This window comes from Lampetra planeri, chromosome 37 (assembly GCF_965212315.1).
Source record: "Lampetra planeri chromosome 37, kcLamPlan1.2.h2, whole genome shotgun sequence".
NCBI lineage: Eukaryota > Metazoa > Chordata > Hyperoartia > Petromyzontiformes > Petromyzontidae > Lampetra > Lampetra planeri.
Genome location: NC_136143.1, coordinates 7,864,825 through 7,885,027, shown reverse-complemented (window position 1 = coordinate 7,885,027; position 20,203 = coordinate 7,864,825). Strand labels below are relative to the sequence as shown.

General features: G+C 44.1%; 1 protein-coding gene and 1 non-coding gene across 3 annotated transcripts in view; one reads left to right on the top strand and one right to left on the bottom strand.

The window, feature by feature from the left end:
* LOC144731016 (S-adenosyl-L-methionine-dependent tRNA 4-demethylwyosine synthase TYW1-like) overlaps nucleotides 1-13,004 on the bottom strand; it is a 132,042-nt gene extending 119,038 nt beyond the window's left edge. Inside the window, exons 1-3 of one of the 2 annotated variants that reach the window (XM_078611976.1) lie at nucleotides 12,736-13,004; nucleotides 8,346-8,476; nucleotides 6,746-6,895 (exon numbers count right to left, since the gene is read on the bottom strand). In XM_078611976.1, coding sequence (XP_078468102.1) covers nucleotides 6,746-6,895; nucleotides 8,346-8,476; nucleotides 12,736-12,835 — 381 coding nt within the window. In that variant the 5' untranslated portion in view covers nucleotides 12,836-13,004. The remainder of the gene's footprint in view (nucleotides 1-6,745; nucleotides 6,896-8,345; nucleotides 8,477-12,735) is intronic. The other variant, XM_078611977.1, reaches the window with a different exon arrangement.
* A 2,040-nt stretch (nucleotides 13,005-15,044) lies between these two features.
* TRNAS-AGA (transfer RNA serine (anticodon AGA)) lies at nucleotides 15,045-15,126 on the top strand. The gene has a single exon. It is a non-coding gene; the product is annotated as a tRNA-Ser (tRNA).
* Nucleotides 15,127-20,203: the final 5,077 nt, after the last annotated feature.

The window sequence follows — 20,203 nt, the reverse complement described above, 5'->3', positions numbered from 1 at the left end:
ACTCGCTTGTGGGACCCGGCACACCATGGATTTGGTTGTGGCTACGTTTCTCTGCTTGGATTAGTTTGCTAACATTTTAAAAGATGCTCAGAATTACGTTAAAGTTGACATTTCCATTTTCATTCAATTGAATTTGCATACTCCAAATGCAAACTGCACAACATCGACAGAGTGTGAGGCCAACGTGTACGTGTGGAACGTGTCGATTGTGGAGCTGGGAAAGAGTTTAACCACAACTATGGTCACGTTATCTCGCTGAGGGAAAGTTTCACCCGGATCCATCTTTCCCAATGACATCGCTGTAAATGCACCAAAAACTCATAGCACAGTGCTTCTTATAATTGCACCACGACTCCCACGGGTAACGCGCTGTACAGTTGCCAGACGCATCTTCACCCTCTATTCCCAGAAGCCTCGGTCTGTACGCCCCGGGCACCTGCTTTGGGTAAAACCACACGTCGCTTGCTCGGTGCACACTTTTCAAATGACGCGAATATTGACACGTGGATAATAATAATAATAATTAGCAATAGGGCGGCCGTGCCGAGTCAAAACGGAGACACGTTCGCAACGGACGAGTGCCATGTGCTAGTGGCAGCAGCGCTCCGCCATCGTCTCGGAGCAACTTGAGCCGCGGCTCATCACGACGCTGTCAACGCACCAGATCACCGCAATTCGTCAGGTCGGCGGGTCCAGCACCGCGCCATGGGGCGCGCGCTCACGCAAGGTGGCCCCCCCAACCCCCCCCCCCGCTCCAACTAATTGATGGATGCTAAGTTCCTCTTGATATGCAAATTATTTTGTCAAGGCGCTCTTCCCCCTCCAACCCAGCTTAAATATACGCTGCCAAGCCTGGTGGTGTTCATTCAGAACCTGTCTTTCCGACAGACCTGTTCTTCACCTGAGGACGGCTGCTTGCGTTGTGGCCGAAACGTCGTGAGAATTATTTTATTATGTTTTATTTTATAAGATAATTGATAGACGTCGGCAAAAGCGGAGCAGGATTTAGAGTTCACAGCAAAGGTAGATTTTTCGTTGTTAGATCGCGTAAATATAAATGTGTCGTTTACCCACCACCACCCGACATGGCCAATTCGCAAGGTTTCTCGTGTAAACAAAACGTGTCAATTAGTTACTAACCGAACCGGTAGTACGCACTGCATATTTTCAGATTAATGTTTACTTCGCTGTCCTTCCCCATAGTTCCGATTGGTTCACGTGGCTACGCACGCATGCGTTCACATGGCCATGCAAACGTGGGTTCATGTGCCTACGCGCGCACTGATCTTGCTGCCTGTGACTGAAAGCTGTTCTTGTAAATCCCTGCTGCTCTGTGCTTTCTTCAAAGTGCAGGCTGAGTCTATTCACAGTAAACATCGCAGACACCACTGCCAGCACAAGTCGCAGCTCACGCATTGTTGCTGAAGCATTTAAAATACCAGGGGGACACTCTTTGTGTCCAAATAACAGCACTGCAATGTCACACTTTCCTTCTCCTGCTTTTTTTGCCCTTCTAATTTAACCGCTCAATAGGGGACAAGTGAAAATAAATAATAAAGCCTATAAAAGTATTGGTGTTTCGATTTAAAGCTTTCGTGACTGCAGGGATTCATCTTCTTGGCTCTTTCGGTAAAGTCACGTAGAAGGAAAATAATAAAATAATAAAAATAAAGCATAATAAATTATTTTATTATGTTTCATTTTAATGACTTTTAATTATTTGATTATGTTTTATTTTTATTATAACATCATACATTATTTGATGTTTTATTTTTATTCTTTTATTATTTCCCTTCTACGTGACTTTACCGAAAGAACCAAAAAGATGAAAGTATTGGTGGTTTTGTTTTTCCAAGAAAAAAAATCTAGAACGTCGAAGCATATTAAGCAAAATGTTGCTGCAGTGACACTAATCTGTCGGCAGTGGACTGAACGATACAACCCCAATCAATAACATCACGAGGTTCAGGAATTCATTCTCCCAACTAAGAACTTGAGTCTACTTTTTACGAGGTCGACCCAGCCACGATGGCCATAGAAGTAAAAAAACGGAGAGTTGATACATGCAAACAAGTTATGTAAGGTTATCATAAACCTAGATGTACTCACTTACTACAGTGATTTTGGCTGTGACGGTTCCACCTGAAGACGGAAGCTTGTGTTGCCTCCGAAACGTCGTGATTTAATTTAGTTGTTTTCATTTTTTTTTTTTTATACCTACGTGACTTTACCGAAAAAACACAAAGAGTATGAATCCTTGCAGTCACGAAAGCTTCAAATCTAGAATTAAACCTAGATGTATTGCACAATAAAGTAATTTAAACACATAAATGATAACTTACAATATCAAAATAAGAAAACACACCCATGAAAACACGACTTTAAGTTAAACAGTCAATTGATTGCAAAAGGATGGACATTTAAAAAAAAAGAGAGAGACTCAATTGAGCCCCATATGTCAAACGCATTTCAGAAAGTACATACGGGATGAGACGCCAAATGAACGGCAACACGTACACTGCAGTGTAAGGACCCTGTCTGCAGCACTTTAAAAAAAAGATCATATTTCAGAGGCGCATGATATTATCCTAATAATATCAACTGTGTGTCAACCCTGACGAATTAACAACAAATGCAAACGGGCAACACTTCGCATGTATGACGTACCGAAGTTGTGCCAAACCTGACAGTGTCCCCATCGTAACAGCTAGGGCCTGTGAATTAGCGAGCGTTCAGTGCCGAGCCACGGTTTAACGCCGCACGGCAAACAACAAAACACACGGGTTAGAGGCCAGGATGGAGAAGGCGAGACGTCACATTAAATGTCAAGAACAACCAACAGAGACGAGATGAATGAGACAAGACGCCGGAAGGAACAGCAAGGGACTGAAATAAACACATTTACAAAAACGGAATTCACACTCGGCGTCCCAGCGCACAAACACAAAGATCCCCCGCGCAGTCAGACAGACTGCTTCGAGTGATTGCTGTTAGCAAGTACTGTCCTGTGCCTATGAAGGCCGGCATGGCACATGACGGGTAAATTGGCAGTGCCACTACCAGCCACCGTTTTACTCCCCGGTGTTGATGTCTACACACCATGCCAAAAACGTATTTGAAGCTGAGTTGACCTAAGTAAGAGAGACCTGGGGGCTGGTTCTCAGTTAGCCGTGGCCAGCAATCAAACTCGGTCTCTGTGTTCAATAATTGTCTACAGGATCACAGGTATTTGCCATGACAAAAACGAATTTCTGTGTTGCATGAGCAGATATGCGTTCTACAGCTTCATTGAATCAATAATACGATCGCTCGAATAGCTGAGGTCAAACAACGGGTCATGCCATGACTCGCGCGTTCAACACTCAAAGCGACTTATGGCCACAACATCGCAAATGCAGCATGATTGAGTAAAAATGATTGATTAAAACAATATTAAACATTGTCACGAAGAAAATTTTGCTCAGTACTATGCAGAAGCAGTCAAATCGTTTAAAGAATTCCCTGGCCAGCAACATCATAAGCATAGCAATTCCGGTACACTTAATATCAACTTCGTCTACAATTGCTAACCAAGTGTGCCCTCTGCTGTCAGCTACAGGTACGGCGCAAAGAGCTGTGAACCAGAACGGTGTTTGTGTAGGGCTCTTGCCGATGACATAAAGTGATCCAGAACAATGTGTTACACAAGTCACAATCTACTGATGAGACTCAAAAAGTAAAAAAAAACATGTTTTATTTTTATTATTTTATTATTATTTCCCTTCGACGTGACTTTACCGAAAGAACCAAGAAGTAAAAAAAAACAGTCCACCATATTTCGATTTAAAGCTTTCGTGACTGCAGGGATTCATATTCTTGGTTCTTTTGGTAAAGTCACGTAGAAGGGAAATAATAAAATAATAACAATTAAACAATAGAATTCTCACGACGTTTCGATTGCAACACAAGCAATCGTCATCAGGTGTTGCGATCGAAACGTCGTGAAATTTTTTTTGTTTTATTATGTGACTTTACCGAAAGAACCAATAATGAGTCCGCTTTAAAGACACGCTTCTGGAATGCATTGGTCCAGATGGCCCATTAGGCGAATGAACCAAAATGTTTGACGTGGTGAAACAGGCCGTTGTCTGTTAGTTGGTAAAAGCATCGGCACCTCTAAGGAGACGTCCAACCACATTACATGACAAAAGGGCTCAGAGGGAAACTACCTTCGCCAGGATAATGAACCAACACCTGATATTTTCTCGGTTCACATCCTTGCATTACCACTTTTGAGTAAACGTGTTTGCGTTGTTCAACACGGATCCATTTATTTTCTCGAAGCAACATTTTATTTGCAGTCATTACATTGCCAACGTTTGCGTGTTTTGACAGATCGCGAGCCCACTGCCCTGTATTTGTGCTTGCCAAGTGTCCCATGCCAAGAGCGTCAATGGATCGGTTTGCGTGCGCAAGCAAGCAGCGAGCAATGGACTATGGTGATGTCTCCAACCACGAAAACAATACCCAGAGTGGCTGTAACTAAGTTCGTGTGTCGTTATCGAGATAAGCTTAGTTTGCAAAAAGTATATATACAGTAGAACCTCGGAGATCGAACGCACCAGAACTCGAACAAATCGAATGGGCAATCACGACTTGAAAAAACCTGTACGGCTGAGACGCGTATGGCCAGCGTGCATGACGCTTGCCCAGACAAAGGTTTTACCGTGTGAGAGGCTCAGTTAACGCATAGCTCTCACCCAGTGCAGACCCGCAAAACATCGTTCCTTAACTTTTTCGTTAATTTCCTTTATTTTAGTGTTTTTTGGTGTTAATACATACACAATGTTTATTGTGTTTCTTGTTTTTTATTATTATTTTATGTATGTTATCACTGTAAACTTCGTGTAAAGGTGCTTCATAATGAGAGATTTCTTGTGTGCGGAACCAATGAATGTCATTTACATTAATTCTTATGGGGAAAATTAATTTGGTGTTCGGTGTTCGAATGGGTGTTCGAATGGCCTTCTAGAACGAATTAAGTTCGATCTCCGGGGTACCACTGTGTATAACCATTCCCTTGTCACTACATTTGTACACACCTCTATCATTGCTGTGGTGCTAATAACTGCACAACGCGAGCCTTTCTTATTCTCTACAAGCAGTGATTCATTTAGAGCAATTGTTTGGAGACACCAATGGGTCCACTTCCCGCACCTCTGATTAGCAACGGTTGGCTACACACGGTGCGAAAGAAGTTCAACATACGTAGATACCCTTCATCCTTGCGTCACCCGAGCTCTCACCTGGTTTAGTTTAAACGAGGATCCTCCCCACACCTCCTCGACGCCCATGGGAAGCGAGCTTGACAACGTTTGTGCGATCAACCAACCCTCGCTTGCACAGTGCTAGATTACAGGCGTGCACCACCACCGCATTCGCCTTGCCTCTTCTACGACTCTATTCCAACTGTGCCATCGGTGTCATGTCACCGAGAGCACGATTAGAACATTCTGAAGTCAGCCCGGTGTCAAAATAAACAGCCCTGAATGTTGGCATCACAGAACTACTTCTGAAGTCACCTCAATAGACCTCTGTACCCACTCTCGGGTCGCAATCTCAAACGAAATCTGAAGTGAAGCTGTCACCTTCCCGGCGCCAATCAACTCTAGGCAGTAATCGGTGGGCGCCACCAACTGCCTCGTCCGAGGCACACCGAGCGTGGCAGCGAGCATGCGCCTTGAGTCACCGTAACGGATTCATCAATACTTAATCTCCTCCAGAGTTAGGGTGCATTCCGAAACACTGTCAATACGGGACCTAATTGGTGCCGCGAGTCACACTTCGTGAGCAGGCGACGGCTGCGTAATTTCCATTCATCTGCCCTGCCTGGCTGACTGTATTCACCCCTATCCATCTGTATATCGGTGCAGCTGCCACCTGCCACAACGCAGCCAGTCAATACGTGTTCTTTGAGCATGTGAGAACCCACCAGCTTTAATGCCTTTTCAAGGGGCACAACCAAAGTTATGTAGTGACAGTGCCAGTGTTGCACATGAGCTGGACCATACAGTGTTCATGTCGGAGGCACCAATCTGTTGGGACAGCAGGGTGCCCACTGGTGGCAGTACAGCAAGTAGAGTGCTGACGTACATGTCATCATTTTTTTGTTGTTCTCCAAAACATATACGTGTAGGTTTTTCTCCAGAATTGCCAGTTTCCTCGCACATGCAAATTCTGGACACGTAACTGCCAAAAGTTTTTTTAACACTTTGCAGCTGTGGATAATTGATAAGTTTGGCTTTGGGCTTATGACACCAACATGTTTACCTCACTTAGTGAAAATGTCTTTCATCTCCTCTCTTACAGCGGCCGACGCTCTTTGGTCATTCCACACACAAATAATTACCAGCCAGCTGGGTAAATCGATGCGTCAGTGACAGGCGCAATCAGCGCGGGAACACGCAGTCAGTCTCCACATGCACCCACCACAGCCTTGCATCCATCTCCGAGGAGGAGCTCAAGCTTTCAGGGACGATCAACGCGAGACGCGCAGAGCGTAAGCAGGAGCCACATTTCATGCCAGACGCGTTTAATCTGCGCATGCCGCTTCCACAAGGTCACGGCTTTACCCAAGCTCACCCCAATCCAGCACAGCGACGAGCTCAAGGGGAGACAGGGCTACGGACGGAGCTCCGTCAAACCCTGCCCCCCACCTCCCCTTGTGATTCTGGCCCCAGCGCTGTAGGGGGCCCCCTGCAAGTACCTTGGCTGTGCCTGTTTGAGAGCCAAAGTAGACGTGGACAGGCACGCTCTGGGGACCTGGACCACCCGTGGTGATGTGGCCGTTCCCCACGGCGGTCACTTTCGGTGAGACGGTGGCCTCAGGCGAAGGCCCGGTGTCCTGCCGCTTCCTCTAAAGAGACAAATCGCACCCAGCTGCCTCTCAGCTGCCTCAGACCTAACAGCATCAGGCGACTGAAAACACACTCTTTGAACATAGGATTGAAGCTTTCGTGACTGCAGAAATGACTGTACGGATTGTTTTTTTCGGTAAAGTCACGTATGTAGAAATAAAATAAAATGTAACTGAATTAAATTAAAATAAATCACGACGTTTCGAAATACGTGGTCAACCAGGTTAGTGTCTGACTGTGTTGTTGGCCGACTGGTTTTGCATCACATTGTTTCTAAGGTTTGTTGAGTTCTCGTCTCCCATCTTCTTCTTGTTGTTTGCCTCCGTGCAGTTTACCGTTCTCTGTGTGTGCTGTGTGCTTGGTGTCCCCCCGTGTGTGTTTTCTTGCTGTGTGTTTTGCCCCATTTCCACCTGATGATCGCTTGCGTTGCGTTCGAAACGTCGTGATTTATTTTAATTAAATTTAGTTACATTTTATTTTATTTCTACATACGTGACTTTACCGAAAAAAACAATGAGTACATACTCTTTGGTTCTTTCGGTAAAGTCACGTAGGTAGAAAAAATAATGGGTCACGACGAAAATTGCTACTTCAGCAGTTTTCTTGCTGTAGTTGTCTCGCTTGATGACGATTGCTCGTGTTGCGATCGAAACGTCGTGATCTATTATTTTTATCTACCCACGTGACTTTACCGAAAGAACCAAAGAGTACTGAGAACACCTTAGTTAGATGCACTAATTGGATCCTAAGGGGGGAATATTTTCAACCTGGCGATACTGTATTTCTAATTTTAGCAACCTCAGTCACTTACTTATTCTCTTGCAAGTAGTTCTGAGCATGCAGCCAAAGCGTACAGTCCGAGTGTGATCAAAGTTTAGTGTCAACTAACGTGCGGCTGTCTACCAAAGATAAAAGTCATATTCAGCCAATTTCAATGTTTTACCTACGTGACTTTACCGAAAAAACCTAAGAATATGAATCCTTGCAGTCACGAGAGCTTCAAATGTAGAATTAATACGCTCTACGGGGAGAAATTCCACCTATCTGTTAGAGTTTTTAACAGACAACGAGACAAGAAGTCACAGCTTCTCGAGACGCTGGCCTTCCTCAAGAGATGCCGAGATAACAAGGTAATACAAGGACTGTTTTCTTGGAATTTCTCTTACTTGATACAGCTATCGTGCTGTGACGGTTCCACCTGAAGACGGAGGCTTGTGTTGCCTCCGAATCGTCGTGATTTTTATTTTATTTTTATTTATCTTTTATTAATTTTAATTTCAATTTTTTACCTACGTGACTTTACCGAAAAAACCTAAGAATACATATTCAGCCATCAGTAGGGAAAAGCTTCCTACCCACAGTGTGGGCATTGAAGAGTAATGGCTATGCGTGTGTGCGCGTGTGTGTGCGTGTGTGCGTGTGCGCGCCTGTGTGCCAGTGCGCGCGCACCTGTACGTGCCGCACCACGGCGCACAGCACCAGGGTGGCGAGCAGCACGGAGCAGAGGCAGAAGCGCAGGTGCCTCTCAGAGCCCAGCCACAGCGCCAGCTCGTCCCACAGCTCACCAGCTCCTCCTGCAGCTACAGCAACCCAGGTCATCACCAAACACCCCCAGCAATGTCCAGTTCACATCGACGTTTACAAGGGGGCACCATCTGCCATGAGGATATCCGGAATCCATGAGGGATGGTGATGGCACGGGGTAGCCTTCAGCTATCAGTAGATGTCTCATGGCTGATGATATCTTAAATTGTTGTAAAATGTAATCCAGCTCAAGGAATATTATTTGACAAATGTATTATCTTATTTATGATCAGGTATGAAACCATTACGACCAGGAGTATCACTTTAAAGGGAAATCTGGGTTTACATATGTCCACAAAAAGGACCACCATATCTATGGGACATTTTTGCCAGTATCCAAAATGATGAAAAATAATAGGTTTTAACCTTTCTAGTAATAAAACATGCGATAAGATGTTCAAACACTAATTAGATACCTTTTGCAAGGCATCAAGTCTGCATTAACCGCACATACTTGTGGAAAAACATGCAAATATCTCTGATAACATATGCATTGTCTTTGAACTGATTGCCTACACCAGAGACTTCCTTTTTAATGGCCTTGTCTTATCAGTGTTAGACCATAGAAAGACGAAAGTTCAAGTTCATTTATTTGGTATAGCCCCGTGAGCCATTCGGCTCTTGAATCGGGTGCAACCGCAACAAACCAAAAACATGAACACGAAAACATCTTAAAGTGACTATGTGACTAAGTGCAGACAGAAAATCCAAGAAAAGACAGCAAAATATTGCAGAAAAAGCACCGTACACCAACGCTGTGTGCAACAATCACAGTGGGATGCAGGTCAAACAACAGCCACAAGTACAAATACAATGTAAGTTTTAGAACACGTACAGATCTGTACATGCACTATATCTGTGGTAAAGGGAGAGGTGCGGCAGGAGAAGTCATTGATGGTAACTTTGACACGTGTACACTTAAATTCGCAAGTCAAACAATGAGTGATGCCAATAGGCGCAGTTACTCACGACTGCCCCCCGTGGCTCACAGAAGTATGGCGCAATAGTGTACTCAACTCTATTGACAGCTCCGGGGGGGGGTGGGGCAATTGTGGAAATTCCACATTCTTGTGGCAGAGGCCAGACGACTGAACAATCGGACAACTTCACTTCTGACCAGCCTGAGCAGGTGGACTCATTTTTAAATCCTTTATATTAAGTTCGCTTGCTTGCTTAGGACCGTGCAAATCTTTCGGTCGTTTTTTAACCCACTTCCCGTGATCCAATCGAGCTGACATTTTCCACACAGACTCGTTGTGCGTGATAATTAATGTTCGTGAAAATTTTTTTCCAAAATTTTACACTTTTTAGGACAAAAATATTATATTTAATTACCAATTGCTTAATGGTGCAATGCAATCATCTGCCCCATAGGTGGCAGCCATCTCAAGCCAGAGGACGAGAGGACTCTCGCCGCCACGCATATAAAGGATTTATAGTGAAAAACTTTATTTTTACGGGCTATGCTTATTAGCAGCCCAAGGAGGCAAGATCACAATGGTGGTATTACTAGATTTGAAGCTTTCGTGACTGCAAGGAATCATCTTCTTAGGTTTTTTCGGTAAAGTCACGTAGAAAGTAAAATAAAATAAAAACAAAAATCACGACGTTTCGGAGGCAACACAAGTCTCCGTCATCAGGTGGGACCGTCACAGCCAGATTAGCTGTATCAAGTGAGGCAATGATTCAAGATGTAATCCCTTAAAAGCGAGTTGAGGGGGGAGGGAGAGGGAGGGGGGAGCTCATCAGACTATGGTAGCCAATGAAAGGAACGTATCGGGAGGGAGGGGGGGGCGAGGCCAAAAGGGTGGGCGATGGACGTGGAAGCGCTTGTGCGCAAGCGGCCAATTACTGCACACGCCAACACAATGGAGCGATTGTGCGCAAGCGGCCAGCCACTGCACCCGCCAACACAATGGGCAGAGAGGACATAATTTCAACCGTGATGATGGGTACAAACTTAGTAACCATTGGAAAGATGTTATCAACCACGCAAAAAAGACTTAATCACAAATTTTTTGGACCATCTTATCTGACAGGCACTATTTTACTGTACTTTACCGAGTGTTAACATCCCCAGTTATTTTAACAGTACTCTCTTCATTGTTCAGCCAGCATTGGTATAAACTTGGGCATTTTCGTTCTTTTGTCTATCATGTGTATCAGACCCCCCCCTCCCTCCCGATACGTTCCTTTCATTGGCTACCATAGTCTGATGAGCTCCCCCCTCCCTCTCCCTCCCCCCTCAACTCGCTTTTAAGGGATTACATCTTGAATCATTGCCTCACTTGATACAGCTAATCTGGCTGTGACGGTCCCACCTGATGACGGAGACTTGTGTTGCCTCCGAAACGTCGTGATTTTTGTTTTTATTTTATTTTACTTTCTACGTGACTTTACCGAAAAAACCTAAGAAGGTGGTATTACTGATTCTTACGGCTCCAATGACACAGTGATGAGTGCCTGACAGTGGAAATTATGATGGAATGCATAAAGGCTTATCTCGCCGAAATTTATAGCAGCCAAATACTTGAAATGCATGTTTCCCAAATGTGGAGGGGGAAAAACCGGAGGACCCGGAGAAAAAATCCACGTGAACACGGGGAGAAAGATATCGACACGCAAACTCCGAAAATACATCATAGGACCACCCTTGCAAGTATCAAAATATAAGAATAGATTTTACCCCTTTCTGGCAATAAAACAGCTGTGTTAAGATGTTAAAACACCAAACTGAAACCTTTTGCAAGAAATCAAGTACTGCATTAACCACAGATACTGGTGGTGAACATGCAACAAAAAAAACACGCTCTGGTCGTATATGATCCATTTTCTTTGAAACGGATTGGTCCCAAACCAGAGACAGCTTTCTTTTGAGCCTAGTCTCAAACGGTGTTAGACCAGAGGACGCCAAAAGGCGAACAGCACAAAGACAATGCACCATCAGAGTAATGAGAGCTCGGGGTGAGCATCTACATCATGGGACCTCCTTTGCCAGTACCAAAATATAAGAATAGGTTTTCCCCTTTTTTTCTGGCAACAAAACAGTTGTGTTAAGATGTTAAAACACCAAACTGAAACCTTTTGCAAGGAATCATGTCTGCATTAATCACATATATTTGTGGTGAAAATACAAGCAAAAAACATGCCCTGACAGTATATGCATTAACTTTGTGGACCAATCAGTTTCAAAGTCAATGCATATCCTGTCAGAGCATGTTTTTGTTTGTATTTTCACCACAAGTATTTGTGGTTAAGGCAGACATGGTTCCTTGCAAAATGTTTCAGATTGGTGTTTTAACATCTAAACACCTGTTTTATTGCCAGAAAGGGTAAAACCTATTCCCACATTCCAAATACAGTAAAACCTTGGATTGCGAGTAACTTGATCTGCGAGTGTTTTGCAAGACGAGCAAATTTTTTAAATAAATATTAATTTGATAAACGAGCGAGGTCTTGCAATACGAGTAGTACGTGTGTACGCTTTGTCTGACGAGCGTCACGTGATCACAACTGATGTACGAGTGCTTTGATATACGAGTGCTTTGGATTACAAACACGTTTCCGGAACGAATTATGCTCGCAATCCAAGGTTTTACTGGTATACAGCAGGCTGCTAGGTTGGCATCGAACCCACAATCTCTTGTATACCAGGCGAGGTAGTTGACATTTGATGGGCATTTGACGGAGATGCAGGAGATAAAAGAACTGCATGTTTAGTCGATGCAAAAGACTGAGAAAAAGTCGATTTCAGACATGACAATGGGACGTAGGAGCCTCGGAAGCAATGAAACAAAAACTCGGAGGAGACGAGAGGGGAGGATTGTGCAGTCGGGAAGGGGGATGGAGATGCCCGGTGTGGAGGTGGAAATGATAAATCACGGGAGATCATGCGGATCGATGGGAGATCGTGAAAGTGGAGCTGATGATGAGATGTCGGTGTACAATTAGGAGAGACGAGGAGGAGGGTGGGGCTTGGAGGTTTGAAAGAGATGACATCCATACTCTTTGGTTCTTTCGGTAAAGTCACGTAGGTATAAAATAAAATAAAATTTTACGTAGGTAGAAATAAAATAAAATGTTATAAAATTGTATAAAATAATAACAACATTTTACAACATTTTATTTTATTTTTACCTACGTGACTTTACCGAAAGAAACAAAGAGTATTGATTCCTGCAGTCACGAAAGCTTCGGATCAAGATCGATGACATCGAACAGATTGAAATGTGTCGTGCACGCATCCTGAACGCACCGTGGCTTTGGCCTCTGGCGGCGTGAAAGGAGGCGACGAGAACAGCGAGACGCACGTTCTCCTTACGCATCATCATCATCAACGCCATCACCATCAACATCACCAACCACCACCGTCGTCTTAGAGACTTAGACCATCAACCAACTTCACTGGGGTTCACTCTCGTGCAGAATCGCGAGTTTTTTTTACAAACGCGGAGAATGACCCCCAGCGACTTCCCGTAGTCGCGGCGGTACGGCGAGCGGCGACGGCCACTCGGTTGGGTTCGGCAGTTTCGCGTTGGGGATGTCCATAAATGACGTCACGCACCTAGAGGGGGGGGCGGGGGGGGGTCAGACATATAGACAACACGTTCTACTTAATTAAATAGACTTTTTAATAAATATTTTCTCCTACAACATCAGAGTGCAGCGCCACATTAAATACGCACTACAATGACAATAGTTTAAAGCGATTTGAAGCATGTTTTATTTTTTTTTGGGGGGGGGGGGGGCAGAGCTTTGTGACGTCATATCTGAGTGGGGGGGGGGGTCTGACTTTTTGTGACGCCGTGTGACGACGGGGGGAGGGGGGATAAAAAAATCGTCCAAAATCGCGTGACGTCATTTATGGACGGCCCCTTACCCACCGTGCACCTACTGGTCATCAGTTTAAAAAAGGGAGCTTTATTGCTAATCGGATTCCTCCTTGCCGCAGTTATAAACATTCTAGATTTGAACCTTTCGTGACTGCAAGGATTCATACTCAGGTTTTTTCGGTAAAGTCACGTAGGTAAAAAATAAAATTAAAAGTTAATAAAAGTAATAATGGAAATAAAATAATAAATCACGACGTTTCGGAGGCAACACAAGTCCCCATCATCAGGTGGGACCGTCACAGCTAAAATTACTACTTGATGCAGTCATTTATTATTTTGTTTAAATTTGTATTATTACTTTTATGAATTTCTTATTTTATTTTTTACCTACGTGACTTTACCGAAAAATCTTCTTGGTTCTTTCGGTAAAGTCACGAAGAAGGGAAGTAATAAAATAATAAAAATAAAACATAATCAAATCATTCTCACGACGTTTCGGTTTTTTTTAGACGCTGTCGCCTCGACAGACCTGGTCTTCACCTGAGGACGGCTGCTTGCGTTGTGGCCGAAACGTCGTGAGAATTATTGTATTATTTTATTTTATTTTTTATTATTTTATTACTTCCCCGAAAGAACCAAAAAGATGAATCCCTGCAGTCAGCTTTAAATCGAAATTTTACCGAAAAAACCTGAGTAGTTATGCCGATCCCGACATCCAAAGCGACACGTGCGCTGCCCAGCTGATCTGCCAGATGATCTCCTGGTCAACTGGGCCCGTTGCACAACTGCTTCGTTGTCCATCCACTGCTAGATGAGTGTCATCCAAGCCACGCCGTGCGGGTCACACGTCTCGCTTGTTGGTTGCGGGGCTTTGGAGCTTGGTGAAGGAGGCTAGGACGAGAGCTGTGGACGTGGGGAACGTGGATTTTATTTTATTTGGCTGTACCGTCCTCTGCTGTCCAGGACCCTGCGCTACACTTTGACGACGTGTGACACATAAATGTGGATCCCAGATGTCTTCTGATCCCACACCCACCCCACCCTTAATTTAATTCTCGGAAAACGTCATTTTTTTAGATTAGAAATTAATAAGCAAATGAAAAAATGTTAGTGGGGGGGGGATCAATTAATTGGCGGTCACAAGACATCTGGACCACCCTGTTTGATGATTTAAGTCAGCTCCTTACTATTAAAATTTCCCTCCTTTTAATACTGCTAATTCTACTGCCTTTATTAATGCTAATCCTACATAATACACGAGCATAATATGACTTTGAGACCCCCCCCCACCACCTACACATTCCACAAGTAGTGACTAATCCCATATCTGTAAATATGCTAAATTCATACTCTTAGGTTTTTTCGGTAAAGTCACGTAGGTAAAAATAAATTAATAAAATGCCATTAAAAATAGAAATAATAATAGAAATAAAAGAATTCATCTCAAAATGGTGATGCCATCATGACATCCACAGCAGTAGGATTCCTGTTGTGCTGTTTAAGAAGCCTTTTTGTGAGTGCATACCTGTCAACCCCATGTCAGTGCCCCCTACCTTAGTACAGACCAATTTAGAACTTAGTGGTCACCCAGTGCCCTTATAAATCTCAACGTTTATCCTACAAAGTCCCATTACAAGGGAGAAACACATATATATGACAAGAATACGGGTAACCCGTATGGGTTGACAGCTATGTGAGTGTGTGTATGATGAAGACATCACGTGCAGCGTGGGTAGTCGTGGCCGAGCGGTTAAGGCGATGGACTAGAAATCCATTGGGGTCTCCCCGCGCAGGTTCGAATCCTGCCGACTACGGTAATATTTTTCTCCCTTTCAATTTGGAGAGAGTATTATTGGGTGAAGTTCCCAACTCATTTGGGGGGGGACCTTTTTGCATGTGCTGTGCTAAGTTCAACCAAACCCAACATCCAGAGCGCACGTCATTGCATGCAGATTATAATCGTCCAAATTCTCAAAACGTCAGACCTTAAATGAAGCAAATATTTAAGTCCGCATTATTTTTTGCAAATAAATGTAACTAAAATAGCCTCTGTCAAAATGCTGCTTATCTCCCGTCTACAGTCCAAAGCCAGTGGGGTAAAAAAACAAAATTCGCATTGCTGTGCCAGTGGTGAATCTATCCATAGGTGCGAAATAAGTTCAACACAAATACACGTGTATATTGTGACTTTCCCGCATCGTGGTAGACGTATGATGAGCTGGGGAAAGCCCCGCAAACCAGGATTTTAACTTGCAACCTTCCGAGAGCGATCGGTCCACCTCCCCGGTAGAGGCTCCCAACGTTGGGCCAACGTGGGCATGTGGGTTGGCACCACTGGACGGACCTAGGTTAGACCAACGGGTCGTGTTTTACTGGTGCTGGTTTAGTGTTGTCTAAAATAATAAAAATAAAAAACATAATAAAATATGTTATTTTATGTTTTATTTTTATTATAATTATTAAATAATAAAAATAAAACATAATAAAATATATTATTTTATTATGTTTTATTTTTATTATTTAAAATATATTATTTTATTATGTTTTATTTTTATTATTTTATTATTTCCATTCTACGTGACTTTACCGAAAGAACCAAGAAGATGAATCCCTGCAGTCACGAAAGCTTTAAATCGAAATGGTTTAGTGTTGTGTATGTACATAAGCACAGTGCACATTTCCAGGGGAACGTCAGGTGACGGCCACCATCCGTTCATTTGGTGGTGGCCAACGGTCCCATGACCACGTGCTGCCCGCAAGATCTTCCTGCCGTCGTTTGTTCAGTTTAAAGGGCAACAGCCGTCGTTGAGATAGAGAGAGAGGGCCCTTTCCACGAGAGGGAAAAGCTCCGTAAAGAGGGCTATTTTGGCCTACTCCTCCACAGTCCCTGGCCAGACGTGTCGGTGGAAGAGAGGTAAGGGGTATAGCAAAGACAAAGGTCCCCCGTACAGTCTCATGGAGGGAGCGGTAGTGTAGCGGTCAGTTACGTTGCGTTACGAACCCAATTCGAATCCCGCTCACGGCCAACACCAGTGACGAGTAATTGAACCGGTCCTGGGCCTCCCCCCTCGGTCGACTCAGCCTCAAACGAGTACCTGGTGCGGTCTGTAGTAAACATCGCCACTGGGGATACACACGTGGCCTGCCACCTGGGTGGATAGAGGCGAGCGAGGGGTGTTTCGAGGGAACACGTTGTTTGAAATGCCGCGCCCGGAGATCGAATCGAACACCTGTCTAGCCATCGGCCCTCTGGATTGTAATTCCAGTAGCGTTGTGAGCCGTTCCCACCGTCGTTAACAAACAAAAAAAAACACCAACATATATCAAACAATGAGTGTTTCGTAACTTGGTTGTTGAATGACGCACGTGTTTTTTTGTTTACTTTTTCAGAAAATGAGAATGGATGGGAGTGGAGACGCCTGTCAAGATAATGTGCGCCACCCTCCACCTCGGCATCCACCACCTCGGCCACACCGACGGATTCACGCCAACAACAACAACAACGATCACCATGGCTATGGACCTCGTCACCCCAACAACCACCGTGACTACAGACGTCGACCACCCCTGCTGCCATCACCTCCACCACTACCACAGCAATGGGGTCACCCCAACAACCAACAATGGATTCACAACAACCACCGTGACTACAGACGTCGACCACCCCTGCTGCCATCACCTCCACCACTACCACAGCAATGGGGTCACCCCAACAACCAACAATGGATTCACAACAACCACCGTGACTACAGACGTCGACCACCCCTGCTGCCATCACCTCCACCACTACCACAGCAATGGGGTCACCCCAACAACCAACAATGGATTCACAACAACCACCGTGACAATAGACATCAACCTCCCCTGCTGCCATCAGCTCCACCACACCACCAACGGGGTCACCCCAACAACCAACAATGGATTCACAACAACAATCGTGACTACAGATGTCCACCTCCCCTCCTACCTTCACCTCCACCACATCACCAATGGGGTCACCCCAACAACAATCGTGACTACAGACGTCCACCTCCCCTCCTACCTTCACCTCCACTACCACAGCAACGGGGTCACCCCAACAACCAACAATGGATTCACAACAACCACCGTGGGTACAGATGTCCACCTCCCCTCCTGCCATCACCTCCACCACCACAACAATGGGGTCACCCCAACAACCAACAATGGATTCACAACAACCACCGTGGGTACAGATGTCCACCTCCCCTCCTGCCATCACCTCCACCACCACAACAATGGGGTCACCCCAACAACCAACAATGGATTCACAACAACAATCGTGACTACAGATGTCCATCTCCCCTCCTACCTTCACCTCCACTACCACAGCAACGGGGTCACCCCAACAACGTCCAATGCGATCGATGGCGACCTCCGCTCCTAGCACTCCCTCCAAGGTCCGTTAGCTTGCCCAGTGACATCTCACGACGGACCACAAACCCATGCGGTTGAGCCGACTGCCAACAAACTCTGGCACGAAATGCGAGATTAAAGGTGCCGATGTTGGCACGGGTGACCTTTGCCTTTTACACGTCAAGCCACGTTATGAACAAAGAATACGCAAAAGATACCTTTTACAATCTTCTTCTTGGTTCTTTCGGTAAAGTCACGTAGAAGGGAAGTAATAAAATAATACAAATAAAACATGTTTATTTTTTTATTATTTTATTACTTCTCTTCTACGTGACTTTACCGAAAGAACCAAGAAGATGAATCCCTGCAGTCATGAAAGCTTTAAATCGAAATTTTACAATCTTGATTTGAAGCTTTCGTGATTGGAGGAATCCATACTCTTTGGTTCTTTCGGTAAAGTCACGTAGGTAGAAAAAATATATATTTATAATTTTTTATTTTATTTTTCTACCTACGTGACTTTACCGAAAAGAACAAAGAGTATACCTTTTACATTCAACGAATCCAAGTGCATTTCTGAGAATGTAATTTAAAGTGTTTTTTTTTAAATGCACGTATAAGTAAATAAGGTTAATTGCACCTTCATGCTGTTAATACTGAACTATACATATACTGTAACATCAAAATGCGCAACTTTAAATGAATATAGACAACACGTTCCACTTGATTAAATATACTTATTAAAAATATTTTCTCCTACAACATCAGAGTGCAGCGCCACATTTAATACGCACTACAATTACAATAGTTTAAAACGATTTGAAGCATGTTTTATTTGGGGGGGGCGGCAGAGCTTTGTGACGTCATATTTGAGGGGGGGGGGTCTGACTTTTTGTAACGCCGTGACTAGGGGGGGGGGGGTCAAAATTGTCAAAAATCGCGTGACGTCATTTATGGACGGCCCCTTACTCCAGCCTACCAGCGAGACACGGGCGAGAAATTAAACCCCGTTCAAAACAGAGTCGTTGGTTCACAGGAACCGCTTTGTCCATCACTGACAGAAACTATCCGGGGGCTGCAGAAAGCAAGAGGGCCTGAAATTGATACGAGAGGTGTGGCAAGCTGCGGTGGTCTCAATATAGGCACCAATGCCTGCAAACGCAAGACAGACCCGTTCCATAAAGCAGCTTAAACGTTTTGTAAATGTGTGCCCCAACCACCCACTCTTGACTTCATACATTAAATGCGAGTGAACAGATAAAGCAGCTGTATTTTTACTCTTGGTTCTTTCGGTAAAGTCACGTAGAAGGGAAATAATAAAGTAATAAACATAAAACATAATCAAATATATTAATAAAATGTTTATTTTTTTAAAATATTTAAAAAAATGTTTATTTTTCTTATTTCCATTCTACGTCACTTTACCGAAAGAACCAAGAATATGAATCCCTGCAGTCACCAAAGCTTTAAATCGAAATTCAGCTGTATTTTTATAAACAAAAAGTTCGTTCAGATGACGTATACAATTTCATAGCTGCTATAAGATAAGGTACCACCTATTGGAGGTTTGATATCGTTATTGCATTCTTACAAATTTGAAATGCAATGGAATAATGGTGCTTTTATTTCACTTTAAAGGTCAATTATCCGCGATCGGCCTCCCGCTGCGCGCGAAATTTTTTAGCTAAAGTCGAGTGTGTGCACCGTCTTACAAAAAGGCATTTGCTAAGTTGGGATGACAGTCCTCTGTGTACCAGGCCCATGAAGACAAGTTGTCACCGGTACGTGTTGCATTGAGAATTCAGGGAGAGGACTGTGTGACACCCGAGTCCCACAGATGTCAACGTCTGCGAGGATGATTCAGTGGTTTCTATTCTAGATATCCTGCGCGCGTTCCTCCACCCGCTGTAGGAAGACCAATCTCTTGACGAGAAGCTTGAGAAACATGAATCGGTGACATGTAAGGTGCCTGAGTAAGCATGGCTCAAGACAATTTGTATACAGTAAACCCTTGGATTGCGAGCATAATTCGTTCCGAAAACGTGTTTGTAATCCAAAGCACTCGTATATCAGTTGTGATCACGTGACGCTCGGCAAAGCGTATGCACGTACTGCTCGTATTGCAAGACCTCGCTCGTTTATCAAATTAATATTTATTTAAAAATTTAGCTCGTCTTGCAAAACACTCGCAGACCAAGTTACTCGCAATCCAAGGTTTTACTGTATTACTGTAGCGAGCGCTGGAAATAAATCGACACCGATGCGTGGGTAAGCGCACCCTCCATTAGGCAGAGGTAACACTGGGTCCAGTCTGTAATACACACTGGTGCTACATACACACGAGAGAAACAAAAGCATTCTATACAATGTTTTATTTTTTATTTTAAAAAGTACAAAAATGGCAGTACGTATTGGAGGCTTGATTAGAGCACGTTTGAGGTTCTCCACAAATGAAATGCAGAGCATCGTCCACATACTCAACCTATATACCTTGCAGTTGATGCAACTACTGGTAAA